At 65.8% G+C, this 14142-nt stretch overlaps 3 protein-coding genes across 5 annotated transcripts; 1 reads left to right on the top strand and 2 right to left on the bottom strand.

Moving 5' to 3' along the window:
• Positions 1 to 331: 331 nt before the first annotated feature.
• On the bottom strand, positions 332 to 5908 carry GLB1L (galactosidase beta 1 like). The gene is made up of 16 exons (XM_050899976.1): positions 5737 to 5908; positions 5104 to 5276; positions 4648 to 4798; positions 4337 to 4397; positions 3969 to 4063; positions 3402 to 3582; positions 3254 to 3312; positions 2948 to 3069; positions 2689 to 2729; positions 2270 to 2388; positions 2055 to 2129; positions 1887 to 1976; positions 1635 to 1748; positions 1208 to 1339; positions 636 to 851; positions 332 to 561 (listed from the first exon to the last, which is right to left on the bottom strand). Exons 1-16 carry the CDS (start codon positions 5848 to 5850, stop codon positions 343 to 345), a joined length of 1962 nt encoding a protein of 653 aa, XP_050755933.1. The 5' UTR covers positions 5851 to 5908; the 3' UTR covers positions 332 to 342.
• Positions 5909 to 6754: 846 nt separating this feature from the next.
• Positions 6755 to 9211, top strand: STK16 (serine/threonine kinase 16). Of its 3 annotated transcripts, XM_050899561.1 has the most exons (7): positions 6755 to 6840; positions 7514 to 7733; positions 7812 to 7945; positions 8021 to 8141; positions 8223 to 8318; positions 8387 to 8508; positions 8599 to 9211. In XM_050899561.1, exons 1-7 carry the CDS (start codon positions 6755 to 6757, stop codon positions 8735 to 8737), a joined length of 918 nt encoding a protein of 305 aa, XP_050755518.1. In that variant the 3' UTR covers positions 8738 to 9211. The 3 variants fall into 3 exon arrangements, with proteins under 3 accessions (XP_050755518.1, XP_050755519.1, XP_050755520.1); XM_050899562.1 differs by lacking the exon at positions 8223 to 8318; XM_050899563.1 differs by lacking the exons at positions 7514 to 7733; positions 7812 to 7945.
• Positions 9212 to 10349: 1138 nt separating this feature from the next.
• On the bottom strand, positions 10350 to 12465 carry LOC127018153 (tubulin alpha-5 chain). The gene is made up of 3 exons (XM_050899559.1): positions 12243 to 12465; positions 11609 to 11757; positions 10350 to 11400 (listed from the first exon to the last, which is right to left on the bottom strand). The coding sequence occupies exons 1-3, from the start codon at positions 12421 to 12423 to the stop codon at positions 10429 to 10431; spliced, it is 1302 nt and encodes a 433-aa protein (XP_050755516.1). The 5' UTR covers positions 12424 to 12465; the 3' UTR covers positions 10350 to 10428.
• Between the last annotated feature and the right edge of the window lie 1677 nt (positions 12466 to 14142).

The following is a 14142-nucleotide window of genomic DNA, read 5'->3' as shown; positions in this document are numbered from 1 at the left end:
CCATTGGCATCTCAGCTGTATCATGTTAGCAACTACCTCCTCTGCCTGCATTGTCAATAAAGAGATGCCTTGACCCCCTCGGCATGGGGAGAGTCAGCATGAGCACTGGAATTATTTGGGATGAGTGTGGGATTAACATGCAAAACAAGCTCATTCCTGGGCCCCTTTCTCCTTAGCACAGACCCTGCCTGGCCCCAGAGGAGGGCAGGAGCTCTGGATGTCCATGCCAGGACGTGTGCCCCTTTCCTAGGGCCCTGCAACCCCTCCTCCCGTGCTTCACCAGCCCCCTGCCATCTCCGCAGCCCCAGCAAGAAGTGATGCCGGTGCCTGGCACCCCTCTGTTTATTCTGTGGCTGCGGTGCTGCGGCTGAGGGTCCTGTTGAAAAGAGGTCGGTCGAGGAAGAGCAAGAGGGGGGTGGAGGGTGCCCCCTCCAGCTCCAGCACTGTGATGTTGTTGGGGTGGCCAACATGCAGCACCGAGCCGGGCACGAAGAGGGTCTGCTGGGGCCCACGGCGGGGCCAGTACCGGCCCAGGTTGAAGCCATTTATCCACAGCTGGCCCTGGAAGATGGAGATGGGACTGAGCTGTGCCCCTCTCCACCCTCACCCCCGCTCCCGGCTACGCACTGCCTTACCTTGCTCCAACCTGGGAACTTCACGAAGGTGTCCCAGGCGATGCCGGGGGTCTCAAAGGTCCCAGTGTAGAAGGCTGGCCCCGCTCTGCCCCCGCTGCTTGATTTCGGCTGGGCAGTGTGGGGCCAGCCCTGCTGGATGGCAGTGTCTATGGCCAGGGGATAGATCAGCCAGTTCCTGAGAGGGCTGGAGTCCAAGGAGAGGTTCCCCAGCAAGCCCTGAGATGGAGCAGGAGGGAAAATGAGGCAGCAGGTTCTGCCACAGGCAGGAGGATGCTTGGCTTGCCCAGGGCACGTCCCCCTCAGCAGTGGAGGCGGGATGGGATCCCCTCAGATGGGCTGCACGGCCCTGGCTGCCACGGCAGCATAACTGGGAGACAGGGATGCGAATCTCATGGCCTTATCCCGGTCCTGTTGGGTTTGCCAGGACCAGGCGAGGGGATAGTGTGAGATTAACCAGGGAGCAGGTCTGGGGGTGGCCCTGCCATGGCTGGTGTCTGTCGTGGGGGCAGGAGAGGGGGTGTTTGGCCACGCAGGTGCCCAGGCCCCCAGGCCCCAGGGCCCTCTCCCCTCACCTTGAAGTCACTGATGTTGGCCCCGAAGCTGATCCTGCCCATGTTCTCCAGGAGCACGTCCAGGGTGTCCCCTGCACTGCCTGTCACATGCAGCGCTGTCTGCCTGTCCCGCTCCAGCGTCCCCTGGTACTCCTGCAGCCACAGGGTCAGCACTGCTGCCCCGTGCCTGGATCCCACCACCCCAGTTGCTGCCGGCAGCCTGCCAGCATTGCATCCTGCTGCCTGCTCTCCCAGAACCAGCCCAGGGCTGCCCTCCATCCCCAGAGGGGACAAGTGTGGGCCAGAGGGCTACCCCACAAGGGCTCAGTGTGGCTCTCAGCACCCTGGCTGTCCCCAAGGCCCTGGCAGGGCACGGCCCCGCTGCCGGCAGGTCCCACAGCCCTCCAGAGAGGCCGGGCCAGGGATGGGCATGCTCCCGTAGCCTCACCTTCTGCAGCATCACGTAGCCACGGTCGCAGACGCTGTGGGGAGGAGCACTCAGCGTGGCTGGGTCCAGGACATCCCGGGGCAGCTGTGTGCGGTACACCACGAAGCCATGGGCCTGCAGGACACAGCAGAGCAGCACAGAAAGGGAAATGGGTCTGGAGACAAGCCCTGCTCCTCCACCCCGGAGCCAGGGCAGGGCAGACAAGCCTAGGAGCATCTCCCCCAGGGTCTCCCACTGCACCTAGCCCCTCACCTGCTTTATGGCCTCAAAGGTGAGGGGGAACTGGCTCTGGATGGGCCCAGCAGGGCACAGCACATCCAAGATGTCCACAAGGTCGGCATACTGCAAAGAGAGGGATGGGCGCTGGGCAGCCCGGCAGTGCCAGGCAGGAGCAGCACAGCCCTTGGGGCAGGCACTCACCTTCCGCAGGGCCACCCGGCCATAGGCGTACTTGGGGCTGGCAGGTGGCATTGGACCAACTGGCAGGGGCTGGAACTGAACAGCAAACTGTCAGCTGCCCCCCGGGGCAAGCAGGGAAATGTCTCCTGCCCTGCCAGGTCCCTCTGTGTCCCCCTCTTCCCTGGCACAGGCAGCGGTGCCCAGTACTGTCCCCCTCCTCCTGCCAGGCTCAGCACCTTGCTGATGACCGTGCGGATGGCAAACAGCTTCTCAGTGGGGTCTCCTGCCTCTGAGAGGGGGGCATCATAGTCGTAGCTGGTGGTCACTGGTTTGTACTGGTCCTTGAAGTCAGCACCTGGCCAGGGAAGCAATGGAAGCTGGAGGAAGGGGCTCTGGCAGAGCTCAGGGCATGGACCCCAGCCCTAGGCTGGCCGCAAGGCAATGGGGAGGGCATGACCCAGAACTGGGGGCCTCTGCCTGGGGACAAAAGGAGTCCCTGGGGGGGACAAGCTTCAGTTCAGGGCCCCTTGGGGTATGTGTCAGCCTGCCCCGTGGGACAGAACGGGAGCCTGAAGCAGGCTCCTCAGGGATGGCCAAGGAAAGGCCCCCCCAGCCCTGCAGTGTGCCCCCGCCCCCAGCGCAGGGCCCTACTCACCGCTCCAGTAGGCGAAATTGGTCCCCCCATGGAACATGTACCTATGGGACACCCCAGAGAGCCCTGTCAGCACCCCACAGACCCAGTGGGGGCTCACCGGGTGCTGCCCCCTCCCTGCTGCACCCACAGTCCCAGCCCTGCCTGTCTCCCCCTGCCCGAGCCCTGCGGGACAAAGGCGAGCAGTGATGCCTGCTCTGATGCTGGCAGAGCAGAGGACATCGTCCCCCCAGGCTGCACCCCCCACCAGCTGACTACTTGCATGTTGACGCTGGCTCCCAGCTGCAGCATGTCCTTCAGCCCCTGGGCTACCAGTGCCGAGCTGGTGCTGGCGTGCGCCTCCCCCCAGTAGTCCAGCCAGCCCGTGTAGTATTCGGAGTTCACCTGGGGGAGCAAGGGACTGTCACCTGCCTGGAGCTGGGGCTCCTGGCACCCCTCTGTCAGCCACATCCCTTCTGCTCACTTGCAGCCTGGCCCCAGCACCCCTCTTTGCCTCACCCCCTCAGCCCCTCTGCCTCCCCAAAGCCATTGCAGGTCATTTCCCCCATGGTGCCCACACCAAGCTCACCAGGGGACCCTTCGGCTCAACCCAGCGCTGGGCACCAAATGCCTCTGTCACATTGGAGCCTGCAGAGGTGGAAGGAGAGAGGGAGGTCGGAGCAGGACAGAGTGGGGACCCCATCCCCTCTCCTCCTCCTCCTCCCCCACAGGGGTACCTGGCCCAAAGTCGATGGTGGCGTAGAGCCCCTGCAGTGTGCCGCAGCGCAGCTCCTCTACCTGTGTGCCATCAGTGGTGAAGAGCAGCACCTCACTCCCCAGCAGCGCCCGAAAGGAGCCCAGCAGGTGCTGCAGGTATCCATAGTCGCAGGCGTAGTAGCTGCCGTATTCGTTCTCCACCTGCGAGCAGGGCAGGGGCTGGCACCCACCGTGCATATGGCAGGGCTGCAGCCAGGTCCCACCGCCCACTGGGACAAGTACCCAGCTCCCCCCTTCCCTCCCACCATCATCAGATGTCATGACAGCCGCCAGGTGGGTCCTGAGAACGACATTCCAGCCCCACCATGACCCCCACCTCTGCCAGTGTCCCTCAAACCACAACTGGGGTGGTGGCAGGCACCCCACAGTCCCAGCCCTTGGATTTAAACCCAGGTCCAGAGGTCGGGAGGGCTTTATCTAAGAGCTGTCCAGATGATGTCATGGTGTAGAGGGTACAGGTGGCTTTTTGGGGCACATCCAAAGATGACCCAGAGCAGGGCAGGGGGCCGGGTCCCACAGCACCCTACCTGCACGCTGATGATGTTCCCCCCATGCTGGTACAGCCGTGGCTTGATCTTGGGTAGCAGGACATGGAGCCAGGAGTCCACGGCTGCCAGGTAGGCTGGGGGGACAGAGGGCAGCTCAGCCTGGCTGCAGCATCCACCCCAGCCCACCCACAGCCAGCCCTGCCAGGAGAAGGATGGAGCAGATGGGGCAGGGCTGAGTGCGATGGAGAAGTGGAGGTGGAGGACGAACTATGGGGCTCCCAAAAGATGGAGAAGAGAATGGGAGAGACCACGCACACGAGGCTGGCAGGTGTGTGGAGAGACCAGCATGCCTGGACTGGCACCAGGCTGCAAGGACACTGTGGCCAGAGCCCTGTGCCGAGGCTCACCGGGGTCGGAGGAGCGCAGGACGATGTCTGGTTTCCACAGCAGCCAGGCAGGCAGGCCACCCTGGAGAAACACGCACAGCAGAGAGGGAGGCAGAGAAACCGCTCAGCAGCCCTGGCTGGCACACAGCCGAAACCCGGCCAGCGCAATGCTAATGCTCAGCACCAGAGTGGCATGTGCCCTGCGGGGCGGCAGCCTGGGCATAGGTGGCGTGGCAGCACAGTCGGCATGCCAGCCAGAAGGGCCAACCCCGCTGTGCCCTTCCCGGACCACCCGTCACCCCCCTGTCCCAGCCTGGGGGGCTGGGGCTCACCATCTCCCACTCCGCACAGATGTAGGGCCCCGGCCGCAGGATCACCAGAAGCCCCAGCTCAGCTGTCAGGTCCAGGAAGGCTTCCACGTCCCGGTCCCCAGCAAAGTCATAAACCCCCGGCAGCGGCTCATGGTAGTTCCAGGGGACATAGCTGGGGCGAGAGGGGAGATCAGCACATGGGGGCTAAGGGCACCCCGGCACGACGGGGAACCATCCCACAGGCTGGTCCCTGCTCCTGGGAACTGGTCTCCAGCCTGGGCTGGGGATAGCAACTGGGGCTGGACTGGGACTGCCAGGGAGGTCCTGGGGGTCCCAATCAGCCCAGTGCAAGGGCTGGTCCCTGCTCCCTGTGATCAGACAACACCCTTGCCTCTGTCCCTACTCTGGGGACCCCAGGGACCCCTCGGGGCTGCGGCGGCTGTGGGCTGTGCACCCTTGGGGCTGCCCGTCGCTTACACCTGCACGGCGCTGAGCCCGCTCATGTACATCTTGAGGAGCCGGTCCCTCCAGGCGGGGCGCGGGACGCGGGCGTAGTGGATGCTGCCCGAGATGTAGCGGAAAGGGGCACCATCCTTGCGGAAGCAGTCCTCCTCGTAATCCAGCTGGAAGGAGCGCGCTGGGGGGGAGGCCTGCGGGAGAGGGGCAGTGCTGGAGGGCTGCAGACCCTCCCCAAGCCCAGCCGCCCCCTCCCATGCTCCCTGGGACAGGGACTGATGGGTGCTTGTTCCTGGGGGGGGACCCTCCCCATCCTCGGTGCAGGGACAAGGCAGGCAGGTACCACGCTGTCCCGGGAGAGCAGGAGGGACAAGCAGGGCAGCCATTTGCACTGCCTGATGGCCCCCCCCTCGCTAATCAAACACCCTGCGGCTGAGCTGGTGGCATTTTGGGGGACGGGTGCTGGGAGGGCAGGCAGGGAGCTTAGAGCGCAAGTGGGACATTGGGGCGGGACATGGGCTGCAGAAGGGAGCCATAGCAGGAAGAGCAGGGACACAGGGAGGAAAGCAAGGCAGATCCCGGAGCCGTCCCCGCGGACCCTTCGCAACTCAGCCCCGCACACTTCTCCCAAAGTTTCCACCCGTGTTTGCTAACCTGCGTGTGCAGGAGCCCCACCACCAGCAGCAGGGCGAGAGCTGGCAGGCCCATCCTCGCTGGGCGCTCCACGGGCCCGGGATGGGGGACGAAGCGGGACGTGGACACCACCATCACATGATCTTTCTCCGCCAGCGCCGGGCGCTTCCTCCAGGTCCTAAGTGCAGGCAGCTGGAACAGCAGCACAGCTGCGGCGGGGAACGTGGGATAGGGGGTGAGCGCCTCTGGCCCCCTGCGCCTGGGCCAGCTGCACATCACCCCCCTCAAAGCCCACTCGGCACGGGATGTGGGCAGCTCACCACCGCCTGAGCCAGCTCCAGCCAGTGGACACATCCCCGGTGCCCCCCGGGGTGGCGGGTGACACAGGTGGAGGGACAAGGAGTCTCATATAAGTGTCACCACCAGACAAAACGCCTTCGAGGGAGTTCAGCCCATTTGTTTCATCAGAGAGGTGGTGATGGGACACCCTGATTATAGCTCCGAGGCGGGGGATGCTGCTGCCGTCTGAAGGAAAGGGAAACGTCCCTGGACCGCGGGCCGGAGCCTGGTGACAGAGCCGGTGACAGGGGTGTCGGGGAGGTGCCGCAGGGCAGGGCGAGGGGGGGATGCCCTCGGGGACGAGCCCTGCTGGGGTGGCCTCGCCATCTCCGTCCCCTGCACCGCCGACCTGCCCGCCCGGGCGAGGGGCTTCGCTCACCGCGGCCAGCTCCGGGGAGCGGCGAGGCTGTGGGCTAGCGCCACCGCCACCACCGCCACCGCTCGCAGCCGGGCACCGGGGGATGCCGCGCCGCCGGGGGCACCGCGTTCCACCCCGGTCACAATGCGGGGCGAGCCCGGGGCTCGGCGCTGCCCCCCCGCTCCCCTCCACCCGCAGCCCGCCCGCTCCGGAGGAGGGAGCATAGGATCCCTGCCGCCGCAGCACCGGGGACTGGGAAGGCTGCAGCGCCCCGCCCGGTGGGTGACGCGGTGGGTGACGCAATGGGTGACGCGCGGCGGCGGGCGATGACGCGGGCGGGCGATGGGGCAGGCGCTGTGCGTCTGCTCCCGCGGCACCGTCAGCCTGGGGGGAGCGCGGTACCTCCTGCTCCACCGCCTGGCAGAGGGGTCCGCGGGGGGGCTGGGGCACGGGGGGCTCGGGCGTGGGGGATCCACGGGCACGGGGGGATGCTCGGGCTTGGGGGTGCTCGGGCATGGGGGGTGCTTGTGCATGGGGGGATGCTCGGGCATGGGGGGAGTACTCAGGCATAGAGGTGATGCTCAGGCATGGGGGAGATGCTCAGGTATAGGGGATGCTCGGGCATAGGGAGTGCTCGGGCATGGGGGTGATGCTCAGGCATGGGGGGGTATGCTTGGGTGTCTGGGGGATGCTCGGGCATGGTGGGGAGATGCTTGAGCACAGGCGGTGTTTGGGTGTGGGGGAGATACTTGGGCATGGTGGGGAGAGATGCTTGAGCATGTGCATGGAGGAGGATTCTCATGCTGGGTGGCAGGGGTCGGTCATGCCCAGGAGTGGGTGCTTGGACCCACAAGAGTGAGGGTGATTGGGCCAGCGGGGTTGTTCATGCAGAAGGGGGGATGCTTTGGGTGCCTGGCAGGTGCCCCCAAGGTGGGGGAACATGCATGCCTGGTGGGTTCCGATGGAGAGGGGTGCAGGCACCCGCTGCCATCTGCTCCCCTCCCCTGGGTGCTCACGGTTGAGGCTGGGCCCAGGGCCCACCCTGACATTGGCGCTGCAGCGGTGTGACACCCAGCCCACGGTGTGCTCGGCTCCTCGCAGGGGCTTCAGCTATGTGGATCTGGTGGAGGGGCTGCGGGACGGGCGCTTCTACGCCCTTAAGCGCATCCTGTGCCACGACAAGGAGGACCGTCAGGCCGCCCTGCATGAGGTGGAGATGCACGGCCTCTTCGACCACCCCAACATCCTGCGCCTGGTGGCCCACTGCATGGTGGAGAAGGGTGCGAAGCACGAAGCCTGGCTGCTCCTGCCCTACGTGAAGGTGAGGGGGGCTCCCCGGCCGCTCCCACCCCCTTGCTGCTGGGAGTGGCAGTGGCGACCGGCTGCTTGCGTTTGCCAGGGGGGGACCCTCTGGAGCGAGGTGGAAGCACTGCGAGAGAAAGGGACCTTCATGCCAGAGCAGCGGATCCTCCTCATCTTCCATGGCATCTGCCGCGGGCTGCAAGCCATCCACAGCAAGGGCTACGCACACAGGTGGGGAGCCGGCAGCCCTGGCTGCGGGGCTTGGCAGGGGGCCCAGCGGGCGTTCAGTGATGTCCATCCCCGCAGGGACCTCAAGCCCACCAACGTGCTGCTGGATGAGGATGACCGGCCTGTGCTGATGGACCTGGGCTCCATGAACCAAGCTCGCATCGAAGTCAACAGCTCTCGGAAGGCCATGGCCGTGCAGGTGGGTGCCCTGGGACATCACCCCACCAGCCTGTCCCTGCCCTGAGCCCTTTCATTCCCACCCTCACCCTCCTCTCTGCAGGACTGGGCTGCCCAGCGCTGCACCATCTCCTACCGTGCCCCCGAGCTCTTTACAGTGCCAAGCCAGTGTGTCATAGACGAGCGCACAGATATTTGGGTAAGGATCTGGCCCCCCCAGCCCCCGGCCCACCGCCGCGGGGCTGCCCTGACCCCACCGTGCTCCAGTCCCTAGGCTGCGTGCTGTACTGCATGATGTTTGGGGAGGGCCCCTACGATGCCGTCTTCCAGAAGGGTGACAGCGTGGCTCTGGCGGTGCAGAACCCCATCGCCATGCCCCCCACGACCAGGTGAGGGGCTGGGGAGGGTGACCCTGCTCCCGGGCAGCCCCCTGTGCTGTGCACCACATGGACATCCCCTCCTCGCCATCTTTCCTCCAGGTACTCGGCTGCCTTGCAGCGCCTGCTCTCCTCCATGATGACGGTGAACCCCCAGGAGCGACCCAGCATAAATGACGTCCTCCACCAGCTGGAGGGGCTGCAGCCAGCGCCGGCGGGACAGGACACCACGCAGATCTGAGCCCGTTCCACCCCGCGGCAGCAACATGCCCTGAGGCCGAGCCAGGGGAAAAGCAGCTGCCCTCATCTCTGCTCCCCTGCGGAGCCATTGCAGAGGGGATTGCTGCACTCGGGGGAGAGCTGCTGCTCTGTGCCGGAGGTGTGTTGGATTTGAAGTGTTCTGTGCCCTGGATGCTGCTGCCTGGGACTTGGTCTGTGCCCCAGAACTGTGCACGTGTGACCTGCTGCTAAACATGGGGCCCTCGCCGGCCGCTGCCTCCCCCCGGGGGTTGCAGAGGAGGATGCTGTGGGAGCCCCCAGGTGACGGCAGCCACGGCCCCACAGCTCTGCACCCCAGGAGGGTCGCTCCTGACCAAGAACAGAGCTGTGGTCCGGGTCCCAGTGCGGTGCTGGAGCAAGGCGGGGAGACCCAGTGCCCGCTCCACTGCTGCTCTCAGCGCCAACGTTGCCTTGTGTTTGGAGTAAAAGATGTTCTTGCGGAGGTGTGGATGGCGTGTCCCTGTCTGTGGGGAGGGGGTCCCGCCAGGGGCACGAGAAGAGCGGGACACACTGTCTGGGTTGAGCAGCCAAGCGTTGCCAGCAGTGAAGGGCAGCAGAGGACAGCCCCAGCAGGGCGGCGTGGCCGGAGCATTAGCAGTAAGTAGGGAAAGTTAATCCCTGGCCCCAGCATGCTCCTGATGGGAGTTCACACAACTCTGCAGCTGGAGCCAGGTGCCGCTGTTCAGAGCTTCCGGGGCTGGGCACCGCAGGAAGGGGCTCAGCACAGCGCAGGCAGGCAGGCAGGCAGTGGCAAGGGTACAGGCAGAGCTGCTCAGCTGCCCAAGGAGAGGGAGGTGGGTGCCCAGGCTGGGGAGCTGCCAGAGCTTGGGAGGCAGGTGCAGCAGCCCTGCTCCAGTGGGAGCGAGCAGAGCCTCGGGACAGCACAACCACCCCAGTGCTGGGGACACCCCCCAACCCGGTGGGCATCCGTGGCTGGAGGGGCTCACTGGGACACGCAGCAGTTGGGCTGCCCGTGGAGGCGGGGTGAAAAAAGAGATGCAGACAAGCAGTTTCACAGGGAGCGTTCCCCTCCTTTAATCCTCTCACCACAACACAGCAGTAAAGCAGCCGCGGGGGTTCATGCCGCGCTGGATGCCCTTGCGGCGTGCACCCATTGCACCACAGAGCCGGGCATGCCCCTTGTCCCGCACTGTGGCCACAGGGACAGGGCTACCAGGCTGCTCCCAACTGCTTCAACCACTGTCCTTCCAGACAAGCCGACCTGCCCTCGGGCTGCACGTGGGGAGAAGTCCCAGCAGCCACTGATCTTTTCCTGCTCAGGCTAAATCTGCTCCCCTGAGCTCCAGGATACAACACAGGGCCATATACCATGGGGCCATATACCACATGAGGAAGCGGTACCCAGCCCCGGCTGGAGCAGCAAGTGGGGTGGGATGTGTGCCATGGCCCCAGGGAGCAGACCCAGGGGCTCTTACCTACATGGGGAGCAAGCCGGAGCTGGAGCAGAGCGCTGGGAGGAAGCATAGCAGCACCAGCAGCAGAGCTGAAGCACTCACCACACACCTGACCTGGCAAGTAAACCAATACAGCTGGGGGTTAGTGGGAGACACAGAGGCTCTGAAACGGTTTATTGCAAAGGGTTTCTGCAGGTAACACGGGGAAGGAGCACGGTCCTTTTTGCCAGGGGCTTCTCTACTCCTCGCCCTCCTCTTCGTCCTCGTAGGAGTCCAGGCCGACCTCCTCGTAATCCTTCTCCAGAGCAGCCATGTCTTCCCGCGCCTCGGAGAACTCCCCTTCCTCCATGCCCTCGCCCACGTACCAGTGCACGAAGGCTCGCTTGGCGTACATCAGGTCGAACTTGTGGTCCAGGCGAGCCCAGGCCTCGGCGATGGCCGTGGTGTTGCTCAGCATGCAGACGGCGCGCTGCACCTTGGCCAGGTCCCCCCCCGGCACTACCGTGGGCGGCTGGTAGTTGATGCCCACCTTGAAGCCCGTGGGGCACCAGTCCACAAACTGGATGCTGCGCTTGGTCTTGATGGTGGCGATGGCGGCGTTGACGTCCTTGGGCACCACGTCCCCGCGGTACAGCAGGCAGCAGGCCATGTACTTGCCGTGGCGAGGGTCGCACTTCACCATCTGGTTGGCTGGCTCAAAGCAGGAGTTGGTGATCTCAGCCACTGATAGCTGCTCGTGATAGGCCTTCTCTGCAGAGATGACAGGGGCGTAGGTGGCCAGGGGGAAGTGGATGCGAGGGTAGGGCACCAGATTGGTCTGGAACTCGGTCAGGTCGACATTCAGGGCCCCGTCGAACCGCAGCGATGCCGTGATGGACGAGACGATCTGGCTGATGAGTCTGTTCAAGTTGGTGTAGGTCGGGCGCTCGATGTCCAGGTTCCTGCGGCAGATGTCGTAGATGGCCTCATTGTCCACCATAAAGGCGCAGTCCGAGTGCTCCAGGGTGGTGTGGGTGGTGAGGATGGAGTTGTAGGGCTCCACCACAGCAGTGGAGACCTGTGGTGCGGGGTAGATGGAGAACTCCAGCTTGGACTTCTTGCCGTAGTCAACGGAGAGTCGCTCCATCAACAGGGAGGTGAATCCAGAGCCGGTGCCACCTCCAAAGCTGTGAAACACGAGGAAGCCCTGGAGGCCTGTGCACTGGTCAGCCTGTGGAGAGAGACATGTGAGATTGCTCTGAGATGGATTTCTCTGTGAACGTCTGACTGTTCAGAAGTCCTTCAGGACCTGGTCCATCCCCACCGTGGGCAGCTGCAGATCCCTCCCAGGGCGCAGCAGGGCTTGCAGTGTGCTCTGAGCCCCGGCAGGATGCTGGAGCCCATCCCAGGGGACACATCCCTGCTCTGTGGTCACCTACCAGCTTCCGGATCCTGTCCAGCACTTGGTCGATGATCTCTTTGCCAATGGTGTAGTGCCCGCGGGCGTAGTTGTTGGCAGCATCCTCCTTGCCAGTGATCAGCTGCTCGGGGTGGAAGAGCTGGCGGTAGATTCCAGCCCGAACTTCATCTAGGAGAGAGCAGGGAAGGGTTGAGCCTGGTGGAGGCTGTTGGTTTGAGCCGGCGCCAAGCAGCTGAGCGGGTGCGAGCACCCATCCCTCGCCCCGGCTCCGCCTGCCGGGGGCACGGCCAGGGACCCACACGTCAGCAGGGCCACCATGGGCGTCAGGTTTCGCTGGCAGAAGGAGGTGGCTGCCACCTCCCTGCACAGGAGCTCAGCTTCTCCCACCCATCCAGAGTGTGCAGCACAGCAGGAGCTGCTGTGCCGGTTGGGCTGGTTTCTCTCCGTGCACATGTGGTAGCAGGGACTACCAGCACCACTGCCTCTAGGACACTTCAGGAACAAAAGCTGGTGCTCAGGTTTGTGGCTTCTCCTGGGGAAAGGAGGGCCCTCAGGTTGAACCCAGTGCAGGATACTGCCAGCGGATCACAAGCACCAGCCGCTTGCTACCCACCCAGGGGTGCACCCCAGGCTGTGCAAACTCCAGCACTCACCAATTACGGTGGGCTCCAGGTCCACGAAGATGGCCCGCGGGACGTGCTTCCCAGCCCCGGTCTCGCAGAAGAAGGTGGTGAAGGAGTCGTCCCCTCCGCCGATGGTTTTGTCGCTGGGCATCTGCCCATCGGGCTGGATGCCGTGCTCCAGGCAGTACAGCTCCCAGCAGGTGTTGCCCATCTGGACGCCGGCCTGGCCGACGTGGACGGAGATGCACTCGCGCTGGGGAGGAGGAGCAGGGTCAGACCCTGGCACAGCTCTGTCCTGCCCACCCCAGGGAGGGCTCTGCCTGGTGCCAGTGCCCCACGGCCATCTGCACGGGACCTGCCCTGGCCAGCAGCCCCAGGAAGCACATTTTCCTTTGGGTGACCTCCCGTGTGCCCCTAAGGGTCCCCACACGGCTGTCATTGCCCTCGGGCATGCACAGGCACCATGCCGGATCGGGAGCCGGCCCTGGCATCCCTCCCGCTCAACCTGCGTTGGGAGGCATTAGCCTCACGGACTCTGGCCAGGGCTGTCCTCCAGCAGCGTGGGGAGCAGAGCGTGGCTCGGCTCCCCTGCCCCAGCTGCCCTGCCAGGCTCCCCGGCAGCCTCAGCACCTTCCCTATGCACGGCAGCCCGGTGAGGTGCTGAGCTGAGCAGGCACATACTTAACCCATGAGGTGCAGCCAGAACAGGGAACCCCTCCGCCTGCTGCTCCAGAGCCAGGTTAGTACTCAGCCTCCTGGGGCAAGGGGCCTTGGGGATGCAGGGGCAGTGGGGGGCAGCCGCAGGAGGGCTGTCTGTGAAGCCCAGCAGTCTGCGAGGCAGCACAGAGACTCCCCAAGCTATGCAGTCCCAAGCCCGTGCTGCAAAACCCGGGTGGGCAAAAGTGCCAAGGAGCAGGCTGCAAACTGAAGATGTGCCCCCTGCGCTCCCATCCTGCAGGTGCAGGCCTGCTTTGCTAGCCCTGGTATCCCTCCTCCGCTAGCCCTAGCATCCCTGCTTCGCTGCTCCCGGCATCCTCACTCCTCTAGCCCGGCATCCCCGCTCCCCTGGGCAGGACACCACAACTCAGTCTGGGGGTCCCGGAGCTCCTCGCTCCTGCATTCCCCGACTGCGTAGCGCTCTGAGCCGCGATGGGGACCGTGCCCCGGTCCAGCGCCGGGGGAGAATAAGGACTCCGGCCTCCTCCGGGAGAGCCGGGGCAGCCTCAGCCCGCCGGGAGGAAGGGCAGCCGGGGGCAGGGTCCCCGGCAGAGCCCGGTCAGCGCTGCGGCGGGCGGGGCGCTGCGCTGCGCCTCCTGGCACGGCCCCGTCCCCCTCCCGAGCCGCTAAATATAGCCCCGGCCCCAGGCGGGGGCAGCGGCGATTGCCCGGTTTGGACAGCGGCACCGGCCCGCTCCGCCGCTACCAGACCCCCGCGGGACGGGACGGGACGGGACGGAGGAGACGGGACGGGACGGGACCCCCGCGCCCGCTCCCCGCCGCCAGCCCCGACGGGGCGCCCGCTGCCGCGGGGAGAGCCCCGCCGAGCGCCCAGCTCCGGTCCCCGGTGCCCGGCTGGCGCCTCCGCCCCCGGCAGCTGTCCCCGTCCGTCCACGGCCACCGCTCCCCACCGGAGGGGTCACCCCCCTCCATCCCCAGCGCCCCCTCCGCTGCGGGGGCGGCGGGACCCAGGCGCCCCACGACCGGTGGCGGCGGGGGGGGCGGGCAGAAGCGGCGGGGGGGCACGGCTGCCCCCGGACAGGGGCCGGTGGGGCTGCCCAAGGTCACGGCGGGGAAGGAGGGGGCGCGTCGCGGCGGCTCCGCCGTGCCCGGTGCTCCAGGGGGGCTGCCGGGCGCCCCCCCCCCCCGCCGTGCCCTCTGCCCCGTCGCCCGGCCCGCACTCACCATGCTGCGGCTGGGGGTCCGGGCTCTC

The sequence above is a fragment of the Gymnogyps californianus genome, chromosome 7 (genome assembly GCF_018139145.2).
Source record: "Gymnogyps californianus isolate 813 chromosome 7, ASM1813914v2, whole genome shotgun sequence".
NCBI lineage: Eukaryota > Metazoa > Chordata > Aves > Accipitriformes > Cathartidae > Gymnogyps > Gymnogyps californianus.
This window is presented reverse-complemented; position numbering and strand designations above follow the sequence as displayed.

Excerpts from the sequence above, each read along its gene's own strand:
- LOC127018153 (XM_050899559.1), bottom strand. The coding sequence starts at position 12,423 with ATGGGCAACACCTGCTGGGAGCTGTACTGCCTGGAGCACGGCATCCAG. Across the intron at positions 11,758-12,242 it reads CCTGGAGCCCACCGTAATTG|ATGAAGTTCGGGCTGGAATC; the intron begins GTGAGTGCTGGA and ends GCTCTCTCCTAG. Across the intron at positions 11,401-11,608 it reads TGGACAGGATCCGGAAGCTG|GCTGACCAGTGCACAGGCCT; the intron begins GTAGGTGACCAC and ends CTCTCTCCACAG.
- STK16 (XM_050899561.1), top strand. The coding sequence starts at position 6,755 with ATGGGGCAGGCGCTGTGCGTCTGCTCCCGCGGCACCGTCAGCCTGGGG. Across the intron at positions 7,946-8,020 it reads AGCAAGGGCTACGCACACAG|GGACCTCAAGCCCACCAACG; the intron begins GTGGGGAGCCGG and ends CCATCCCCGCAG. Across the intron at positions 8,319-8,386 it reads ACGAGCGCACAGATATTTGG|TCCCTAGGCTGCGTGCTGTA; the intron begins GTAAGGATCTGG and ends ACCGTGCTCCAG.
- GLB1L (XM_050899976.1), bottom strand. The coding sequence starts at position 5,850 with ATGGTGGTGTCCACGTCCCGCTTCGTCCCCCATCCCGGGCCCGTGGAG. Across the intron at positions 2,389-2,688 it reads CAATTTCGCCTACTGGAGCG|GTGCTGACTTCAAGGACCAG; the intron begins GTGAGTAGGGCC and ends TTCCCTGGCCAG. Across the intron at positions 1,977-2,054 it reads GCCGGGTGGCCCTGCGGAAG|TATGCCGACCTTGTGGACAT; the intron begins GTGAGTGCCTGC and ends CTCTCTTTGCAG.